Genomic DNA, 17429 nt, shown 5'->3' with positions numbered 1-17429 from the left:
GTTGCCTCAGTTATTGGCTATTTAGATGATTGTCATTTTGAAAGTGTCAGAGTTCATCAATGTCTTGTAAACATCCATGGTTCCATTTCACCTTCTGCACCTATAAATAAATGCCTCCATTTTGCACCTGATTTTGTCTGAATCCTTACACTTTACACCCCCTGACAAGACCACCTAGGGTCCACTATCTTACAATCACATTGTGCCACTTCTTAGACAGCATCTGCTTGCTCACCTCTCTTGCCCAGGAGCGTCTGATCAAATGTGAGCAGAACACCCAGCGGGTGGACCAGAAGATCTATTTACATTTACGTCATTTAGCAGACGCTCTTATCCAGAGCGACTTACAAATTGGTTACCTGTCTACAAAGGTGCGTGGCCAGCTGGCTAGCATGGAGGTGCACCGAACAGAGGTAAAGACCCAGGTGGATAATGTAGCCAAGCGGGTGGAGCGAGTGGAGAGGGACGTGGAGTACCTGGAGAATAAGACCCCTAACCAGGCCCACATCGAGGTAGAGGAGGCCCTGATGGAACAGCAGATGAAAGACGCCCAGAAGAAAAAAGTAAAGATCACACTGGGGACAGGTACTTAGGAAACTGATGTTAACTGTAAAACAATGTAATATATGTGTGTGTGTGTGTGTTGTACATGATATTGAGAAATAAATGATGATACTTTCAATCTTACTCTTGTCCTTTCATGTATAGACTGCAACATAGCTCTCACTGGTGTGAAGTCTCTGATGATAGTGAAGAAAGCAGGGGATGTCTATGGATCCTGGCTGCAAGACCCTACTAAGGGCTCTGCCAAAATCTATTTCTTCAGCGGGAATAAGAACAACACCGTACTGGAGTTTAAATCCTTGAAGACCTTCACTGAGGGAAGGCACGCCCAGGCTCATCCAATTCAGCTCCCCTTTCCCTGGCAGGGAACAGGCCATGTGGTCTACAATGGTTTTCTGTACTATCACAGGGCAGACACACCCAACCAGATCTTAAAGGTCCATCTCCTCAACCGCACTGTGGCCGACAGTATGCTGCTGGCCGGGGTTGGCCGCCTGCCTACCTACGCCCTCACCACGCACACCTTCCTGGACCTGGCTGTGGAAGAACTGGGCCTGTGGGTCATCTACTCTGACCCAGAGTTTGGGGGCAACCTGGTGATCACCAAGCTGGACAAGAGCAGCCTGGCTGTGGAGCACACCTGGGACACCACCTGTACGAGCCGCGATGCAGAGTCAGCATTGATGATCTGTGGAACGCTGTACGTGGTGTATAACTCCTGCTGTGGAGGGCGCTCCAGCATTCAGTGCCTGTACGATATCCACGACCCCATCCACAGTGAGGAGAGCCCTGTGCTGTTCTTTCCTAAGCGCTACACCAACCACTACAGTATGCATTACCACCCCAAGGACAAGCAGCTGTATGCCTGTGTAACAGGGTTATATTGGTGATTCCCCTTGCCACTTTATTGTTAAGCCAATGGGTTTTTGGTTTTATTTTTGTCTTGCCTTCACCTACTCAACATGGCATCTTATTGGCTGGTTTGCGTAGCTTGCTTATGAGGGAGGATGTTTCAGTTAGAATCGTCCCAGTGAACAAGCACCAAACCAGCGGTAAGTTGTTGGTTGCAAAGCACTGTACGTCAAGAGTGATTTTTATACTCCCAAGTGATGATTTAAATGTACAATTTATATACATTTGTTTGTAAATGTTATTCGAACATCACACATAAGATGCAGCGGTTTTTGGTGAATATTTGTGGTGCATTTTGTTGTAGAGAATTCCAGCTAATACTAGCTAGCAACTTACTGTGTCTGGTGGGGGGGGTTGTATATGTTGTACAGTGCGTGAGTGCAGAGTTGGATGGTGAGCCGTGCATTGCATGACGTGCAATTTTGTGCTGTTCCTATCAGAATAAAGCTCCATGACTGGTGTTACAAGTTGGAGTTCGTGTCGATGATTGATTGTACACAACGCAAGAAGAGTACTGTTACACCTGGGACGACGGCTACCAGACCATCTACAAAGTGGACCTCAAGAGCAAGGCTGAAGTCTGACACGAGTCTACATTAAACGCTTATCAGTCATAGAACCACAGGCGTATTCAAAACATAACTAATTAACAATGTCCATATTCTTATCATAATAAAAAGTATAGCCAACAATAATCAATTTAAGTTGAGGTAACACAACACACAGTTTACTAGAGGCCCATATTTTCACGTGACTTTCTACAAGATTATAATAAACTGCATTTAAAAAGTTGTCTTTCTGAGAGCAATGTAGTGGTCAGATGGTTCTTAGTACAATGTAGTCAGATGCTACTTGGAGGTACAGTGACTGAAAATACGTTTTGCCAATATGGCACTGTTGAACGGAATGAGCTAAGAGAGCTCTCCCAAAACAGTAGCTTTTTGCATAGTCATAAATGTTTATGGAGCAACTTTTATGACCCTGCTGAACACATCAGAGCTCTAAAGATTGGATGTGCCTGTAAACTAATGGGAAACAACTAAATCTGACATTTCCACAAACTGATGGCACTATTCTATTAACAGAGAAACCATATTTTCCCATTCCTGTTCCTATAATAATTTTGATATGAGCTTCTGTTCTTGTTCTTTGTGGTGACTTTGAAAGGCAGTACATGACATGTTATTATGTTGTATGTACAGTGAGGGAAAAAAGTATTTGATCCCCTGCTGATTTTGTACGTTTACCCACTGAAAAAGAAATGATCAGTCTATAATTTTAATGGTAGGTTTATTTGAACAGTGCGAGACAGAATAACAACAAAATAAACCAGAAAAACACATGTCAAAAATGTTATAAAATGATTTGCATTTTAATGAGGGAAATAAGTATTTGACCCCTCTGCAAAACATGACTTAGTACTTGGTGGCAAAACCCTTGTTGGCAATCACAGAGGTCAGACGTTTCTTGTAGTTGGCCACCAGGTTTGCACACATCTCAGGAGGGATTTTGTCCCACTCCTCTTTGCAGATCTTCTCCAAGTCATTAAGGTTTTGAGGCTGACGTTTGGCAACTCGAACATTCAGCTCCCACCACAGATTTTCAATGGGATTAAGGTCTGGAGACTGGCTAGGCCACTCCAGAACCTTAATGTGCTTCTTCTTGAGCCACTCCTTTGGTGCCTTGGCCGTGTGTTTTGGGTCATTGTCATGCTAGAATACCCATCCACGACCCATTTTCAATGCCCTGGCTGAGGGAAGGAGGTTCTCACCCAAGATTTGACGGTACATGGCCCCGTCCATTGTCCCTTTGATGCGGTGAAGTTGTCCTGTCCCCTTAGCACAAAAACACCCCCAAAGCATAATGTTTCCACCTCCATGTTTGACGGTGGGGATGGTGTTCTTGGGGTCATAAGCAGCATTCCTCCTCCTCCAAACACGGTGAGTTGAGTTGATGCCAAAGAGCTCCATTTTGGTCTCATCTGACCACAACACTTTCACCCAGTTGTCCTCTGAATCATTCAGATGTTCATTGGCAAACTTCAGACGGGCATGTATATGTGCTTTCTTGAGCAGGGGGACCTTGCGGGCGCTGCAGGATTTCAGTCCTTCACGGCGTAGTGTGTTACCAATTGTTTTCTTGGTGACTATGGTCCCAGCTGCCTTGAGATCATTGACAAGATCCTCCCGTGTAGTTCTGGGCTGATTCCTCACCATTCTCATGATCATTGCAACTCCACGAGGTGAGATCTTGCATGGAGCCCCAGGCCGAGGGAGATTGACAGTTCTTTTGAGTTTCTTCCATTTGCGAATAATCGCACCAACTGTTGTCACCTTCTCACCAAGTTACTTGTCAATGGTCTTGTAGCCCATTCCAGCCTTGTGTAGGTCTACAATCTTGTCCCTGACATCCTTGGAGAGCTCTTTGGTCTTGGCCATGGTGGAGAGTTTGGAATCTGATTGATTGATTGCTTCTGTGGACAGGTGTCTTTTATACAGGTAACAAACTGAGATTAGGAGCACTCCCTTTAAGAGTGTGCTCCTAATCTCAGCTCGTTATCTGTATAAAAGACACCTGGGAGCCAGAAATCTTTCTGATTGAGAGGGGGTCAAATACTTATTTCCCTCATTAAAATGCAAATCAATTTAAACATTTTTGACATGCGTTTTTCTGGATTTTTTTGTTGTTATTCTGTCTCTCACTGTTCAAATAAACCTACCATTAAAATTATAGACCGATAATTTCTTTGTCAGTGGGCAAATGTACAAAATCAGCAGGGGATCAAATACTTTTTTCCCTCACTGTATATGGCATAGCAACCACGTGGACAGGCTAATTGTGCATGGGCCATGTGTAGTCAAATGAGATTAGGTAGCTAGTTATAGAGCCCCACAGTTGGTGTCATAATACCCATAAAACCTAGTGGTCAAACAGGGAAATGGTTCCAATCGTTTTTACACCATTCATTATTCCCATAGGGAATTTTAGAAACACTTAAAATAATGTCTGTGTTTCGTGTAGGCTTATGATGTTTTGATAACTATGTAAATCACTCTCACAAGGTGCCTTGTATCAATATATTCAGGTCTATTTACTCTCAGATGAAAAAATGCTAATTAGCATCTAAGTAGACATCATGCAAGACTACAAATCCCTGCAAACTCCTGCACGGCATCTCTAGCTGACACCTTTGCTAACAGGTATTGTGTCAATTTAAAACTTGCACATGACAGTTCAAAGAAATGTCAGTTTAAAGAAATGTAATTTATTCATTACTAAATTCATTACTAAATTAAGCTAACATTATATGTTAATCCAGAGATTCTTACCTTTGCCTCAATTCGGCAGTCTCGTCCAAATTATCATGGCATTTGTAGTTCTTTACGATAACCACATAAGATAGCTAATTAGCATTTCATTTTTGGGGGTAGATACAGGAGACAGTTTTGATAAATCACCTTGTCCTAGAGAGATTTACATGGTTATCAAAACGTCACGCCAGGTAATCCCATATGGGAAAAAATGCATGGTGGAAAACGATGGAACCATTTCCTTATTTGACCGCTAGGTTTTATGGGTATTATGACTCGTACTGTGGTAATCTAACCTGAGATATTTTTGCTGAGTTTTTTGTATAACTATGCTTGTCTCACTTATAATCAGCAGATGGCACTGTTGTCAAGAACGTCAGCACAAACACCAGTGAGCCAAGCGTCCAAATGATAGGCTATATGCTTTAGTCCTACAGTCGTAGGGTATATAATACTGTGCACGTGCTGGGCCATGGCAGACTCAACCAAGTGAGATACAAATTTGCACAGGTAAATGGGACCCCCCCCCCCCCCCCACAAAAAAAGTGTATTTATGTGTACACAAATAGCATACACAAGATGTGATGAGTTGTAATATATTTATTACACGTAATTACAATAATTTGTTGCAGATGTGAGTTTACATGTAGTCTTGTTAGAGTATTGAGGAGGAAGAGTAGCTAGAGCACATGGACTGTGTAGTTTGATGGGATGGCACGCCCTTAGAATCACATGACAGGTGGAGAGGCTTTATGAACACATTGGCAGCGCGAAGGCACAGTCGGTCAAGGCGCGGAGCATCCCATCGTTGAAGACACCACTAAGGACGTTTTTAAATCCAAGGTGGTCAATAGTGTATTTTGCAAGTTGAAGGGGAGGAATACGCGCTGGAGAGCAAGTCTCCGAAGTCGAGGATAATATAGGTAATGCCGAGACACTTGTTTTCTTATTACTGTTTACTTAGTAAAGTTTGTATCCTACTCGCAGGTATTCATAATATAAGTACATACGAATTAAATCCTATCTGTAGCCGAATGTACGACGGCTTTGTGAATAAACACAATTTTAATTGTTCTATACAAAAAAAAAATTCAAGTATGTTCAATATACTGATTTGCTTACGGAACAGGTGGATGAGCGCTGGGAAAGTGACAGAATAAAACTTGTCTGAACATGACTGCAGTTGTGTACAGTATGTGGTTTCAACAGTTTCTCAGCATTCCACAAGTATCTAAGCACTTGGCATGTAGCTTTATTTAAATAAAGTAGTAGTGGTTGTTTTTCTCAATTTGTTTTTGTTGCAGTTGCTTTCACACTTAGTAGTAAAATTATATGGTTTTCAGTTTATATATGTACACAATTTATGTAAGAATTATGAGGAGAAAATGGGCTACATTGAATGCACACAAAGCAATTCCCTGCTTTTTAATGGTTTGTATGGGTTTCTGTTGTTGAAATGCAGTTTTGTTGTTTTCATGGTAGGCTATAGTAGCCTATGTTGTGTTAAATGATGTTGCAGCCTACTCACCCAAGTTTAATTGCAGACTATCAATTATGGACTGCATGACAAGCAGCTAAATATTTATTGCTGTGTATGATATGGTAATTTGTAAGTATCAAGACTGTAGTGCACCCAGCTGTGTGTGCTTGCCATCAAACAGCGAAGATGATTCATAGACCAGAAATGCTTGAGTGTCTTGAATATGGACGAAGAGTTGGAGGGGACTTGCACACAGGATACAATGTATTCTGTTGCCATGCTCATCCCAAGTGGCCCAGGTCTCATTAATCTGAATAGAATTCCCCCTAAACACCAGTGTTTCATTGGTCTCCAAATTATACTGAACAAAAATGTAAGCGCAACATGCAACAATTTCAAAGATTTTACTGTGTTACAGTTCATATAAGGAAATAAATCAATTGAAAAAAATTCATTAGGCCCTAATCTATGGACTTCACATGACTGGGAGTACAGATATGCATCTGTTGATCACAGATACCTTTAAAAAAAAAAGTAGGGGCGTGGATCAGAAAACCAATCAAATCAAATCAACTGAGGCAGGAAAATGATGTGGCAATATTGAAGCAACATCTCAAGACATCAGTCAGGAAGTTAAAGCTTGGTCGCAAATGGGTCTTCCAAATGGACAAGGACCCCAAGCATACTTCCAAAGTTGTGGCAAAATTGCTTAAGGACAACAAAGTCAAGGTATTGAAGTGGCCATCACAAAGCCCTGACCTCAATCATATAGAAAATGTGTGGGCATAACTGACAAAGTGTTTGCAAGCAAGGAGGCCTATAAATATGACTCAATTACACCAGCTCTGACAGGAGGATTGGGCCAAAATTCACCCAACTTATTGTGGAAGGCTACCCGAAATGTTTGACCCAAGTTAAACAATATAATGGCAATGCTACCAAATACTAATTGAGTGTATGTAAACTTCTGACCCACTGGGAATGTGATGAAAGAAATAAAAGCTGAAATAAATCATTCTCTCTACTATTATTCTGACATTTCACGTTCTTAAAATAAAGTGGTGATCCTAAGTGACCTAAGACAGGGAATTGTAACTAGGATTAAATGTCAGGAATTGTGAAAAACTGAGTTTAGACGTATTTGGCTAAGGTGTATGTAAACTTCCGACTTCAACTGTACACACGGTCACTGTGGGGACGACGTTGTCGATGCACTTATTGATGAAGCCAGTGACTGAGGTGGTATAATCCTCAGTGCCATTGGATGAATCCCAGAACATATTCCAGTCTGTGCTAGCAAAACAGACCTGTAGCGTAGCATCCGCGTCATCTGACCATTTCCGTATTGAGCGAGTCACTGGTACTTTCTGTTTTAGTTTTTGCTTCTAAGCAGGAATCAGGAGGATAGAATTATGGTCAGATTTGCCAAATGGAGGGTAAGGGAGAGATTTCTATGTGTCTCTGTGTGAAGAGTAAAGGAGGTCTAGAGTTTTTTTGTTCTCTGGTTGCACATGTTACATGCTGGTAGAAATTAGGTAAAACTGATTTAAGTTTGCCTGCATTAAAGTCCCCGGCCACTAGGAGTGCTGCTTCTGGATGAGCATTTTCTTGTTTGCTTATGGCCTTATAGAGTTGGTTGAGTGCGATCTTAGTGCCAGCATCGGTTTGTGTTGGTTAGTAGACGGCTACGGATAATACAGATGAGAACACTCTCGGTAGATAGTGTGGTCTACAGCGTATCATGAGGTACTCTACCTCAGGCGAGCAATACCTCGAGACTTCTTTAATATTAGACATCGCATACCAGCTGTTATTGACAAATAGACACACAACCCTGCCCCTCGTCTTAACAGACATAGCTTCTCTGTCCTGCCAATGCACGGAAAACCCAGCCATCCATGTCGTCGTTCAGCCACGACTCGATGAAACATAAGATATTACAGTTTTTAATGTCCCATTGGTAGGATAGTATTAATTGTATCCATTCTATTTCCCATTGATTGCACGTTGGCCAATAGTAAGGATGGTAGTGTAGATTTACTGACTCTCCTACGAATTCTCTGAAGGCAGCCCGACCTCCGCCGCCTTTTTCTGATTTGGGGATTTGGGCCTGGCCACGAGAAAGCAGTATATCCTTCGGGTCAGTCTCCTTAAAGAAAAAATCTTCGTCCAGTTCGAGGTGCGATAGCAAAGTTGGTTAGGAGCTCGTAAAATGGCAGCCATCCCCTCTGGCGCCATTGTGTGACCACCATTTGCCTCATGCAGTGTGACACATCTCTGTCGCATAAAGTTGATCAGGCCGTTGATTGTGACCTGTGGAATGTTGTCCCACTCCTCTGAAATGGCTGTGCGAAGTTGCTGGATATTGGTGGGAACTGGAACACGCTGGTGTACACGTCAATCTAGAGTATCCCAAACATGCTCAATAGGTGACATGTCTGGTGAGTATTTAGGCCATGGAAGAACTGGAACATTTTCAGCGTCCAGGAATTGTGTACATATCCTTGCGACATGGGGCCGTGCATTATCATGCTGAAACATGAGGTGATGGCGGCAGGTTAATGGTACGACAATTGGCTTCAGGATCTCGTCACAGTATCTCTGTACATGCAAATTGATGATAAAATTAAATTGTGTTCATTGTCCATAGCTTATGCCTGCCCATACCATAACCCCACAGCCACCATAGGGCACTATGTTCACAACGTTGACATCAGTAAACCACTCGCCCACACAACGCTATACACGTGGTCTGCGGTTGTGAGACTGGTTGGACGTCCTGCCAAATTCTCTAAAACAACATTGAAGGAGGCTTGTGGTAGAGAAGTTATCATTCAGTTCTCTTGTTAAAGCTCTGGTGGAGTCAGCATGCAAATTCTCATTCAAAACTTGAGGCATCTGTGGCATTGTGTTGTGTGACAAAACTGCACATTTTCGAATGGCCTTTTATTGTCCCCAGCACAAGGTGACCCTGCGTAATTAGCATGCTGTTTAATCAGCTTTAATCAGCTTCTTGATATGCCACATCTGTCAGGGGAATGGATTATCTTGGCAAAGGAGAAATGCTCACTAACAGGGATGTAAACGAATTTGTGCACACAATTTAAGATAAATAAGCTTTTTGTGCGTATGGAAAATTTCAGGGATCTTTTATTTCAGCTCATGAAACATGGGACCAACACTTTACATGTTGCGTTTTATATTTTTGTTCAGTATCATTCACAATACTGTTGTTATCACAGAGAGAGGGTGCTTGTTGCATTATTTTTTACATTTTTAATTGTGTAGATTTTTTTCTCCCCAATTGGTAGTTACAGTCCTGTCCCATCGCTGTAACTTCCGAACGGACTTGGGAGAGGTGAAGGTCGAGAGCCGTGCGTCCTCTGAAACACAACCTACCCAAGCCACACTGCTTCTTGACACAACACCCGCAACACCCGCCAGCCACACCAATGTGTCGGAGGAAACACTGTACATCTGGCAACCGTGTCAGTGTGCATTGCGCCCAGCCCGCCACAGGAGTCGCTAGTGGGTGATGGGACAGGAACATCCCTGCCGGCCAAACCCTCCCCTAACCCAGACGACGCTGGGCCAATTGTGCGCCGCCCCATGGGTCTCCTGGTTGCAGCCTGCTACGACAGAGCCTGGACTTAAACCAGGTTCTCTAGTGGCACAGCTAGCACTGTGATGCAGTGCCCTAGACCACTGCGACACTCAGCAGGCCCCTCATTCTTAATCTATTGAACTTATTTGATTGCACTGTAAAAAAAGCCAACTTAACCAATTGCTTAATCAGTGTTATTCTGTGAGTTGAATGGACTTCAAAAGGACAAGAATTTAAGCTAATGTGTTCAAGTTTGTTTACTCAACAAACTCTGCTTGAAGTGAGCTGAATTTGAAAAAGCTTGTTAAGTAAAATTACAAATTAATGTTTGCTCAAAACCACTCAAAACAACCCCCATCATTATCATATTTCCCAGCATGCTCTATTGCAGGATGATTTTCAGAATTTTTTGCTGAAATACTTGTGTTCTTGCTTGTACATTGATTGGTTTATGAATCTTATGCTACACAAACATAAATAACATACATTTTTCTAAACTAATCCATTTTGTTGTAGTTGGACTTTTTGCACCTGTTACTGAGATAGCTATTCCAGTTTATATGATTTAGGTAGTCTCAATGTTCCCTACCCTGACAGTCCTTCTCAATGTACGTTGTGGGTGATTAAAAGTTCCAATTGTTGCATATCCTCACTCTGGCTGGATTCCAATAAGAATTACACATCACTTTGCAAGCCAGCATAATGTGACTTGCAGGCTTGATGTGGCCTGTAAGCCAGGAGTTTCAGACCACTGTGTTAGGATGTAACTAGGCCCTCAAAGAAAGGCCTTATGATTTATGTATTGTCATAAATATATACATTTTACAGTAAGAAATATGCAATTAAAGGAAGTATAAATTCTCAAGTTGAATTGTATGTTCACTTAACCATCAATTCAAAGTTGAGTGAACTTACAATTCAACTTGACAATGTATGTTGATTCAGCTACAGTATATGCCCAAATGTTGAGCAAACTCACCAGCCTGTTGCAGCTGGTTGCCTTACAATTGTACATTTAATTATTATTATTATTATAATTATTATTTTTCTATTTGGAGTTTAAATTAATGTGAGGAAATACTAGTTATTTCCTACATACAAAGAATATTCAAAGGAGAGTTTGCATTTTAAGTATAAGCTTATATCCTGCACTAAGTCACAGAATGAGGAAGAAAAGACATAACCATAGTAGCAGATCAGGGCATTATACTCTGAGGATCAAACAGTGTGTTTAATACCAACAGGAGTAGTCATCCTTCCAGTCCTAGGTTTGAATAATTATTCTGTCAACTCACACGGCTATGGCATTGTGAGTCATCTACAGGAGGTAATCCTCAGTCAGATACTGGATGTCAGAGAGCGGAGAAAGCTTACTACTCCCAGGAGGGCTTGAAAAATCACAGGGAAGAGAATTTCTTGTGTTGATTTTAGAGCCCGACCGATATTTTTTTTTGGGGTCCGATACCGATTTTTTTTGGGGGGGCAAAACGTATCAATACTAATGTATCTGCCGATAAACTGTTTTACAGCAGGAACATTTTTCCACATTGAGTTCTCATAAATTGCCATCCAAAAGAGCGATTGTACAATACCTATGCTTCAGATGTTGATTTCATACATTGTGACAATAATGACACATCATGAGAATGGTGTGTTCAGATAAGCATGCGATTTCCTTTTTTCATTCTATTTATTAAATATCGGTTATCGTGGCGTTATTGACCAATATGGAGGTAAAAGGCCAATATCGGTCGATTAATAGTGGGAAACCGATAAATCAGTCGGGCTCTAGTTATTATATCATTTTCCTACTAGCAAAGGAATGTTCTACCAGAGTTCTCTCAATGAATGATACTAGTGGACAGACCTCTGGGTAGCCTATGTATGGTGCTGGACACTTCTGTTTTGAGGTGGCGAAGATAAAGAAACAGACAAGCTAGTGAAAGGGATCTGCTGTGTTATTACATATAAAAAAAACACACTTAAAGCGGCAATCAACAGTTGAAACAATAACAAAGCACTGATTTGCTGCAAAGCTGAGGGATGGGGCTGAAGAAATGGAACCACTCAAATTCATAGACAGAGCTACGTATGCAAGAACTGATCATCCATGACATCACAATTATAGTTTAACCATGTTTTGAGGCTATACAATGTTTGTTTGCATTTACTTTGTTAACAGTACAGTAAAACAAGTTTATATTGTGGATTCTGATGGGGTACGACAGTTGAACTAAGCTCATGAGGGAGTTATTTTTTAAGAATCAAATCCGTACATATCATTCATTTATAAGTCCAAAAATGGATGTAGCTACTGCAGATTGCCAATTTAATATACTGTATGTGTAGAAAGTCAAGACAACACATTGGTAGTCCCACAGCTGGGCGGCAGTCAGCGGGGCTGTGCTCTAAGGATCATGTGCTCAGACAAATGGATAAGGCCCATTATTTGTCCTGAGCTCTGTTTTATGCCTCTCCCCAGCCCCATGTGAAACAGTATGCGATTGTATGTCTTTGAGATGATATACCCTCCCAGGACCCAGGCCAAATGCATAAACAAATATTGCAATTGTTTAGCAACTTCCCCCTAAGGATGACCGTAAATGCTATTTTATTTCTGCAGGATTTTATGTTTGCATGGCATTTGGACTGCTATGCATTGCCTGGATATGTTCTGTATGGAAACCATTGAACATCCATGCTTTAGTTACAAGTAAACCTGAGTCGTATGCTGAAATGTCTAATCTTTTTAATAACAAACATATTACTTAAGTTATTGATCCTGGGGTCCACCAGTGACATTCTTCAACCTGTGTGCTTCCCCCCTAACTGTGATGAGAGTTCATCAGACAAAGGTGAGCGACCTCTACCAGGCCAGGACATTTACTTTTTCCCTACTTGACAAAAGGTTTAAAGCTCCATGGTAAACAGGCAGCCCAGAGTTAGCCGGAAGCCAAAAAGAGAGGTTGAAGTGAACATTGTTTTAATCTGACAAAGTTATATGACCATCGCCTGTCAAGGCAAATCAAGCTAAAGCTTTCAGCAGAGCAGGGAAGTGTTGAGTGGTGAGTGATTGCGGGAGGGAAAAAAATCATGTGGGACGTAGTTTGACGGTTTTTCCATGCAGGTTGGTTGTTTTCCAGTTACAGTTGGAGTTCCTTAGCTAATCAGGTATCCCTGTGTTCTCTAGGAATATGATCCCTAAAACAACTAGCTCCCCTCCCAGCTCAGATGGGGGTTCTGCCTGAACGATGTGCTCTTACAACATTTGGATTTGAAAACACTGCACTTTTTATTTCTTATTTTATTTAACCTTTATTTAACCAGGTAGGCTAGTTGAGAACAAGTTCTCATTTACAACTGCGACCTGGCGAAGATAAAGCAAAGCAGTTCAACACGTACAACAACACAAAGTTACACATAAACAAACATACAGTCAATAATACAGTAGAAAAAAAGTATGTATACAGTGTGTGCAAGTAAGGTAAGATAAGGGAGGTAAGGCAATAAAATAGGCCATAGTGGCGAGGTAATTACAATATACCAATTAAACACTGGAGTGAGATGTGCAGAAGACGAATGTGCAAGTAGAGATACTGTGGTACAAAGGAGCAAAATAAATACAGTATGGGGATGAGGTAGTTGGATGGGCTATTTACAGAAGGGCTATGTACAGGTGCAATGATCTGTGAGCTGCTCTGACAGCTGTTGCTTGAAGATAGTGAGGGAGATAAGAGTCTCCAGCTTCAGAGATTTTTGCAGTTCGTTCCAGTCATTGGCAGCAGAGAACTGGAAGGAAAGGCGACCAAAGCAGGAATTGGCTTTGGGGGTGACCAGTGAAATATACCTGCTGGAGCGCGTGCTGCGGTTGGGTGCTGCTATGGTTACCAGTGAGCTGAGATAAGGCGGGGCTTTACCTAGCAAAGACGTAGTTCTGTGTTTGTCTTGGCCCATTTGTCTATGTCAAGAATTTAGAGTCTATCTCACTAGATGGTTCTTCTACAGAGATTAGAGGATGATGGGTGGAATGTTATTAATATTTGTAATCATAATCAATAAAAAATCTCCCCAATTTCATGGTATACAATTGGTAGTTACAGTCTTGTCCCATCGCGGCAACTCCCGTACAGAGAGGCATGCGTCCTCCGAAACACAACCCAGCCAGGCCGGCTTAACCCGGAAGCCAGCCGCACCAATGTGTATGAGGAAACACTGTACACCTGGCAACTTGTGTCAGCTAGCACTGTGCCCAGCCTGCCACAGGAGTCGCTAGTGCACGATGGGACAAGAACATCCTTGCCGGCCAAACCCTCCCCTAACCCGGACGACGCTGAGCTAATTGTGCACCGCCCCATGGGTCTCCCGGTGCCAGCCGGCTTTGACAGAGCCTGGACTCGAACCAGGATCTCTAGTGGCACAGCTAGCACTGCGATGCAGTGCCTTAGACCACTGCGCCACTCAGGAGGCCCCAATAAAAAAAATTTAAACCCACAGAAAATCCTGTGTTTCTATGTCAAATGGTTTTGTTTTTTTCAGTCTTCTGTGATGTATATGAAGTGTAATATTGGGTTGCAAACTCAAAATGTAATACATTTCAACTCTATATCTGACATGGTACAGGTGTCTTCTTTTTTAAAGCCCATAACCATGTGTGTGAGCTGTATACTTTTGTTTCAAAGTAGATTTGTTTAAGACTACCAAAAACATTCTGTGACCCTGATTTAGGCCGCTGCAGTAAAGGTAACTGAGGTGAGATATCAAATTTATTTATTTATTTTTATTTATTTTTATTTTTTTTATATAGCCCTTCGTACATCAGCTGATATTCTCAAAGTGCTGTACAGAAACCCAGCCTAAAACCCCAAACAGCAAGCAAAGCATGTGAAAGAAGCACGGTGGCTAGGAAAAACTCCCTAGGAAAAACTCCCTAGAAAGGCCAAAAACCTAGGAAGAAACCTAGACAGGAACCAGGCTATGAGGGGTGGCCAGTCCTCTTCTGGCTGTGCAGGGTGGATATTATAACAGAACATGGTCAAAATGTTAAAATGTTAAAATGTTCATAAATGACCAGCATGGTCAAATAATAATAATCATAGTAGTTGTCGAGGGTGCAACAAGCACGTCCGGTGAACAGGTCAGGGTTCCATAGCCGCAGGCAGAACAGTTGAAACTGGAGCAGCAGCACGGCCAGGTGGACTAGGGACAGCAAGGAGTCATCATACCAGGTAGTCCTGAGGCATGGTCCTAGGGCTCAGGTCCTCCGAGAGAAAGACAGAAAGAGAGAAAGAGAGAATTAGAGAGAGCATATTTAAATACACACAGGACACCGGATAAGACAAGAGAAATACTCCAGATGTAACAGACTGACCCTAGCCCCCCGACACATAAACTACTGCAGCATAAATACTGGAGGCTGAGACAGGAGGGATCAGAAGACACTGTGGCCCCATCCGATGATACCCCCGGACAGGGCCAAACAGGCAGGATATAACCCCACCCACTTTGCCAAAGCACAGCCCCCACACCACTAGAGGGATGTCTCCAACCACCAACTTACCGTCCTAAGACAAGGCCGAGTATAGCCCACAACGATCTCCGCCATGGCACAACCCAAGGGGGGGGCGCCAACCCAGACAGGAAGACCACGTCAGTGACTCAACCCACTCAAGTGACGCACCCCTACCATGGACGGCATGGAAGAACACCAGTAGGCCAGTGACTCAGCCCCTGTAAAAGGGTTAGAGGCAGAGAATCCCAGTGGAAAGAGGGGAACCGGCAAGGCAGAGACAGCAAGGGCGGTTCGTTGCTCCAGCCTTTCCGTTCACCTTCACACTCCTGGGCCAGACTATACTTAATCATAGGACCTACTGAAGAGATAAGTCTTCAGTAAAGACTTAAAGGTTGAGACTGAGTCTGCGTCTCTCACATTGGTAGGCAGACCATTCCATAAAAATTGAGCTCTATAGGAGAAAGCCCTACCTCCAGCCGTTTGCTTAGAAATTCTAGGGACAATTAGGAGGCCTGCGTCTTGTGACCGTAGCGTACGTGTAGGTATGTATGGCAGGACCAAATCGGAAAGATAGGTAGGAGCAAGCCCATGTAATGCTTTGTAGGTTAGCAGTAAAACCTTGAAATCAGCCCTTGCCTTAACAGGAAGCCAGTGTAGGGAGGCTAGCACTGGAGTAATATGATCAAATTTTTTGGTTCTAGTCAGGATTCTAGCAGCCGTATTTAGCACTAACTGAAGTTTATTTAGTGCTTTATCCGGGTAGCCGGAAAGTAGAGCATTGCAGTAGTCCAGCCTAGAAGTAACAAAAGCATGGATTAATTTTTCTGCGTCATTTTTGGACAGAACATTTCAGATTTTTGCAATGTTACGTAGATGGAAAAAAGCTGTCCTTGAAACAGTCTTGATATGTTCTTCAAAAGAGAGATCAGGGTCCAGAGTAACGCCGAGGTCCTTCACAGTTTTATTTGAGATGACTGTACAACCATCCAGATTAATTGTCAGATTCAACAGAAGATCTCTTTGTTTCTTGGGACCTAGAATCTCTGTTTTGTCCGAGTTTAAAAGTAGAAAGTTTGCAGCCATCCACTTCTTTATGTCTGAAACACAGGCTTCTAGCGAGGGCAATTTTGGGGCTTCACCATGTTTCATTGAAATGTACAGCTGTGTGTCGTCCGCATAGCAGTGAAATTTAACATTATGTTTTCGAATGACATCCCCAAGAGGTAAAATATATAGTGAAAACAATAGTGGTCCTAAAACGGAACCTTGAGGAACACCGAAATTTACAATTGATTTGTCAGAGGACAAACCATTCACAGAGACAAACTGATATCTTTCCGACAGATAAGATCTAAATCAGGCCAGAACTTGTCCATGTAGACCAATTTGGGTTTCCAATCTCTCCAAAAGAATGTGGTGATCGATGGTATCAAAAGCGGCACTAAGATCTAGGAGCACGAGGACAGATGCAGAGCCTCGGTCTGACGTCATTAAAAGGTCATTTACCACCTTCACAAGTGCAGTCTCAGTGCTATGATGGGGTCTAAAACCAGACTGAAGCGTTTCGTATACATTGTTTATCTTCAGGAAGGCAGTGAGTTGCTGTGCAACAGCTTTTTCTAAAATTTTTGAGAGGAATGGAAGATTCGATATAGGCCGATAGTTTTTTATAATTTCTGGATCAAGATTCGGCTTTTTCAAGAGAGGCTTTATTACTGCCACTTTTAGTGAGCTTGGTACACATCCGGTGGATAGAGAGCCGTTTATTATGTTCAACATAGGAGGGCCAAGCACAGGAAGCAGCTCTTTCAGTAGTTTAGTTGGAATAGGGTCCAGTATGCAGCTTGAGGGTTTGGAGGCCATGATTATTTTCATCATTGCGTCAAGAGATATAGTACTAAAACACTTTAGTATCTCCCTTGATCCTAGGTCCTGGCAGAGTTGTGCAGACTCAGGACAATGGAGCTTTGGAGGAATACCCAGATTTAAAGAGGAGTCTGTAATTTGCTTTCTAATGATCATGATCTTTTCCTCAAAGAAGTTCATAAA

The 17429-nt window shown here is 42.4% G+C and overlaps 2 protein-coding genes across 2 annotated transcripts in view; both read left to right on the top strand.

The window, feature by feature from the left end:
* The first annotated feature begins 392 nt into the window (after positions 1-392).
* olfml1 (olfactomedin-like 1) lies at positions 393-1454 on the top strand. The gene is made up of 2 exons (XM_014125482.2): positions 393-585; positions 709-1454. The coding sequence occupies exons 1-2, from the start codon at positions 393-395 to the stop codon at positions 1452-1454; spliced, it is 939 nt and encodes a 312-aa protein (XP_013980957.2).
* A 4097-nt stretch (positions 1455-5551) lies between these two features.
* The window catches only part of ppfibp2b (PPFIA binding protein 2b), an 80763-nt gene continuing 68885 nt past the window's right edge, over positions 5552-17429 (top strand). Inside the window, 1 exon segment of the mRNA XM_082957367.1 lies at positions 5552-5710. The gene's annotated coding sequence lies outside the window, so the exon portion shown is untranslated.

This window comes from Salmo salar, chromosome 10, assembly GCF_965601325.2.
Source record: "Salmo salar chromosome 10, fSalSal1, whole genome shotgun sequence".
Classification (NCBI taxonomy): Eukaryota; Metazoa; Chordata; class Actinopteri; order Salmoniformes; family Salmonidae; genus Salmo; species Salmo salar.
Note: the sequence above shows the minus strand (reverse complement) of the source record. Positions and strands in the feature narration are given on the sequence as shown.

Coding starts and splice junctions, on each gene's coding strand:
- olfml1 (XM_014125482.2), top strand. CDS start 393: ATGGAGGTGCACCGAACAGAGGTAAAGACCCAGGTGGATAATGTAGCC. Junction 586..708: donor AAAGATCACACTGGGGACAG/GTACTTAGGAAA, acceptor TTTCATGTATAG/ACTGCAACATAGCTCTCACT.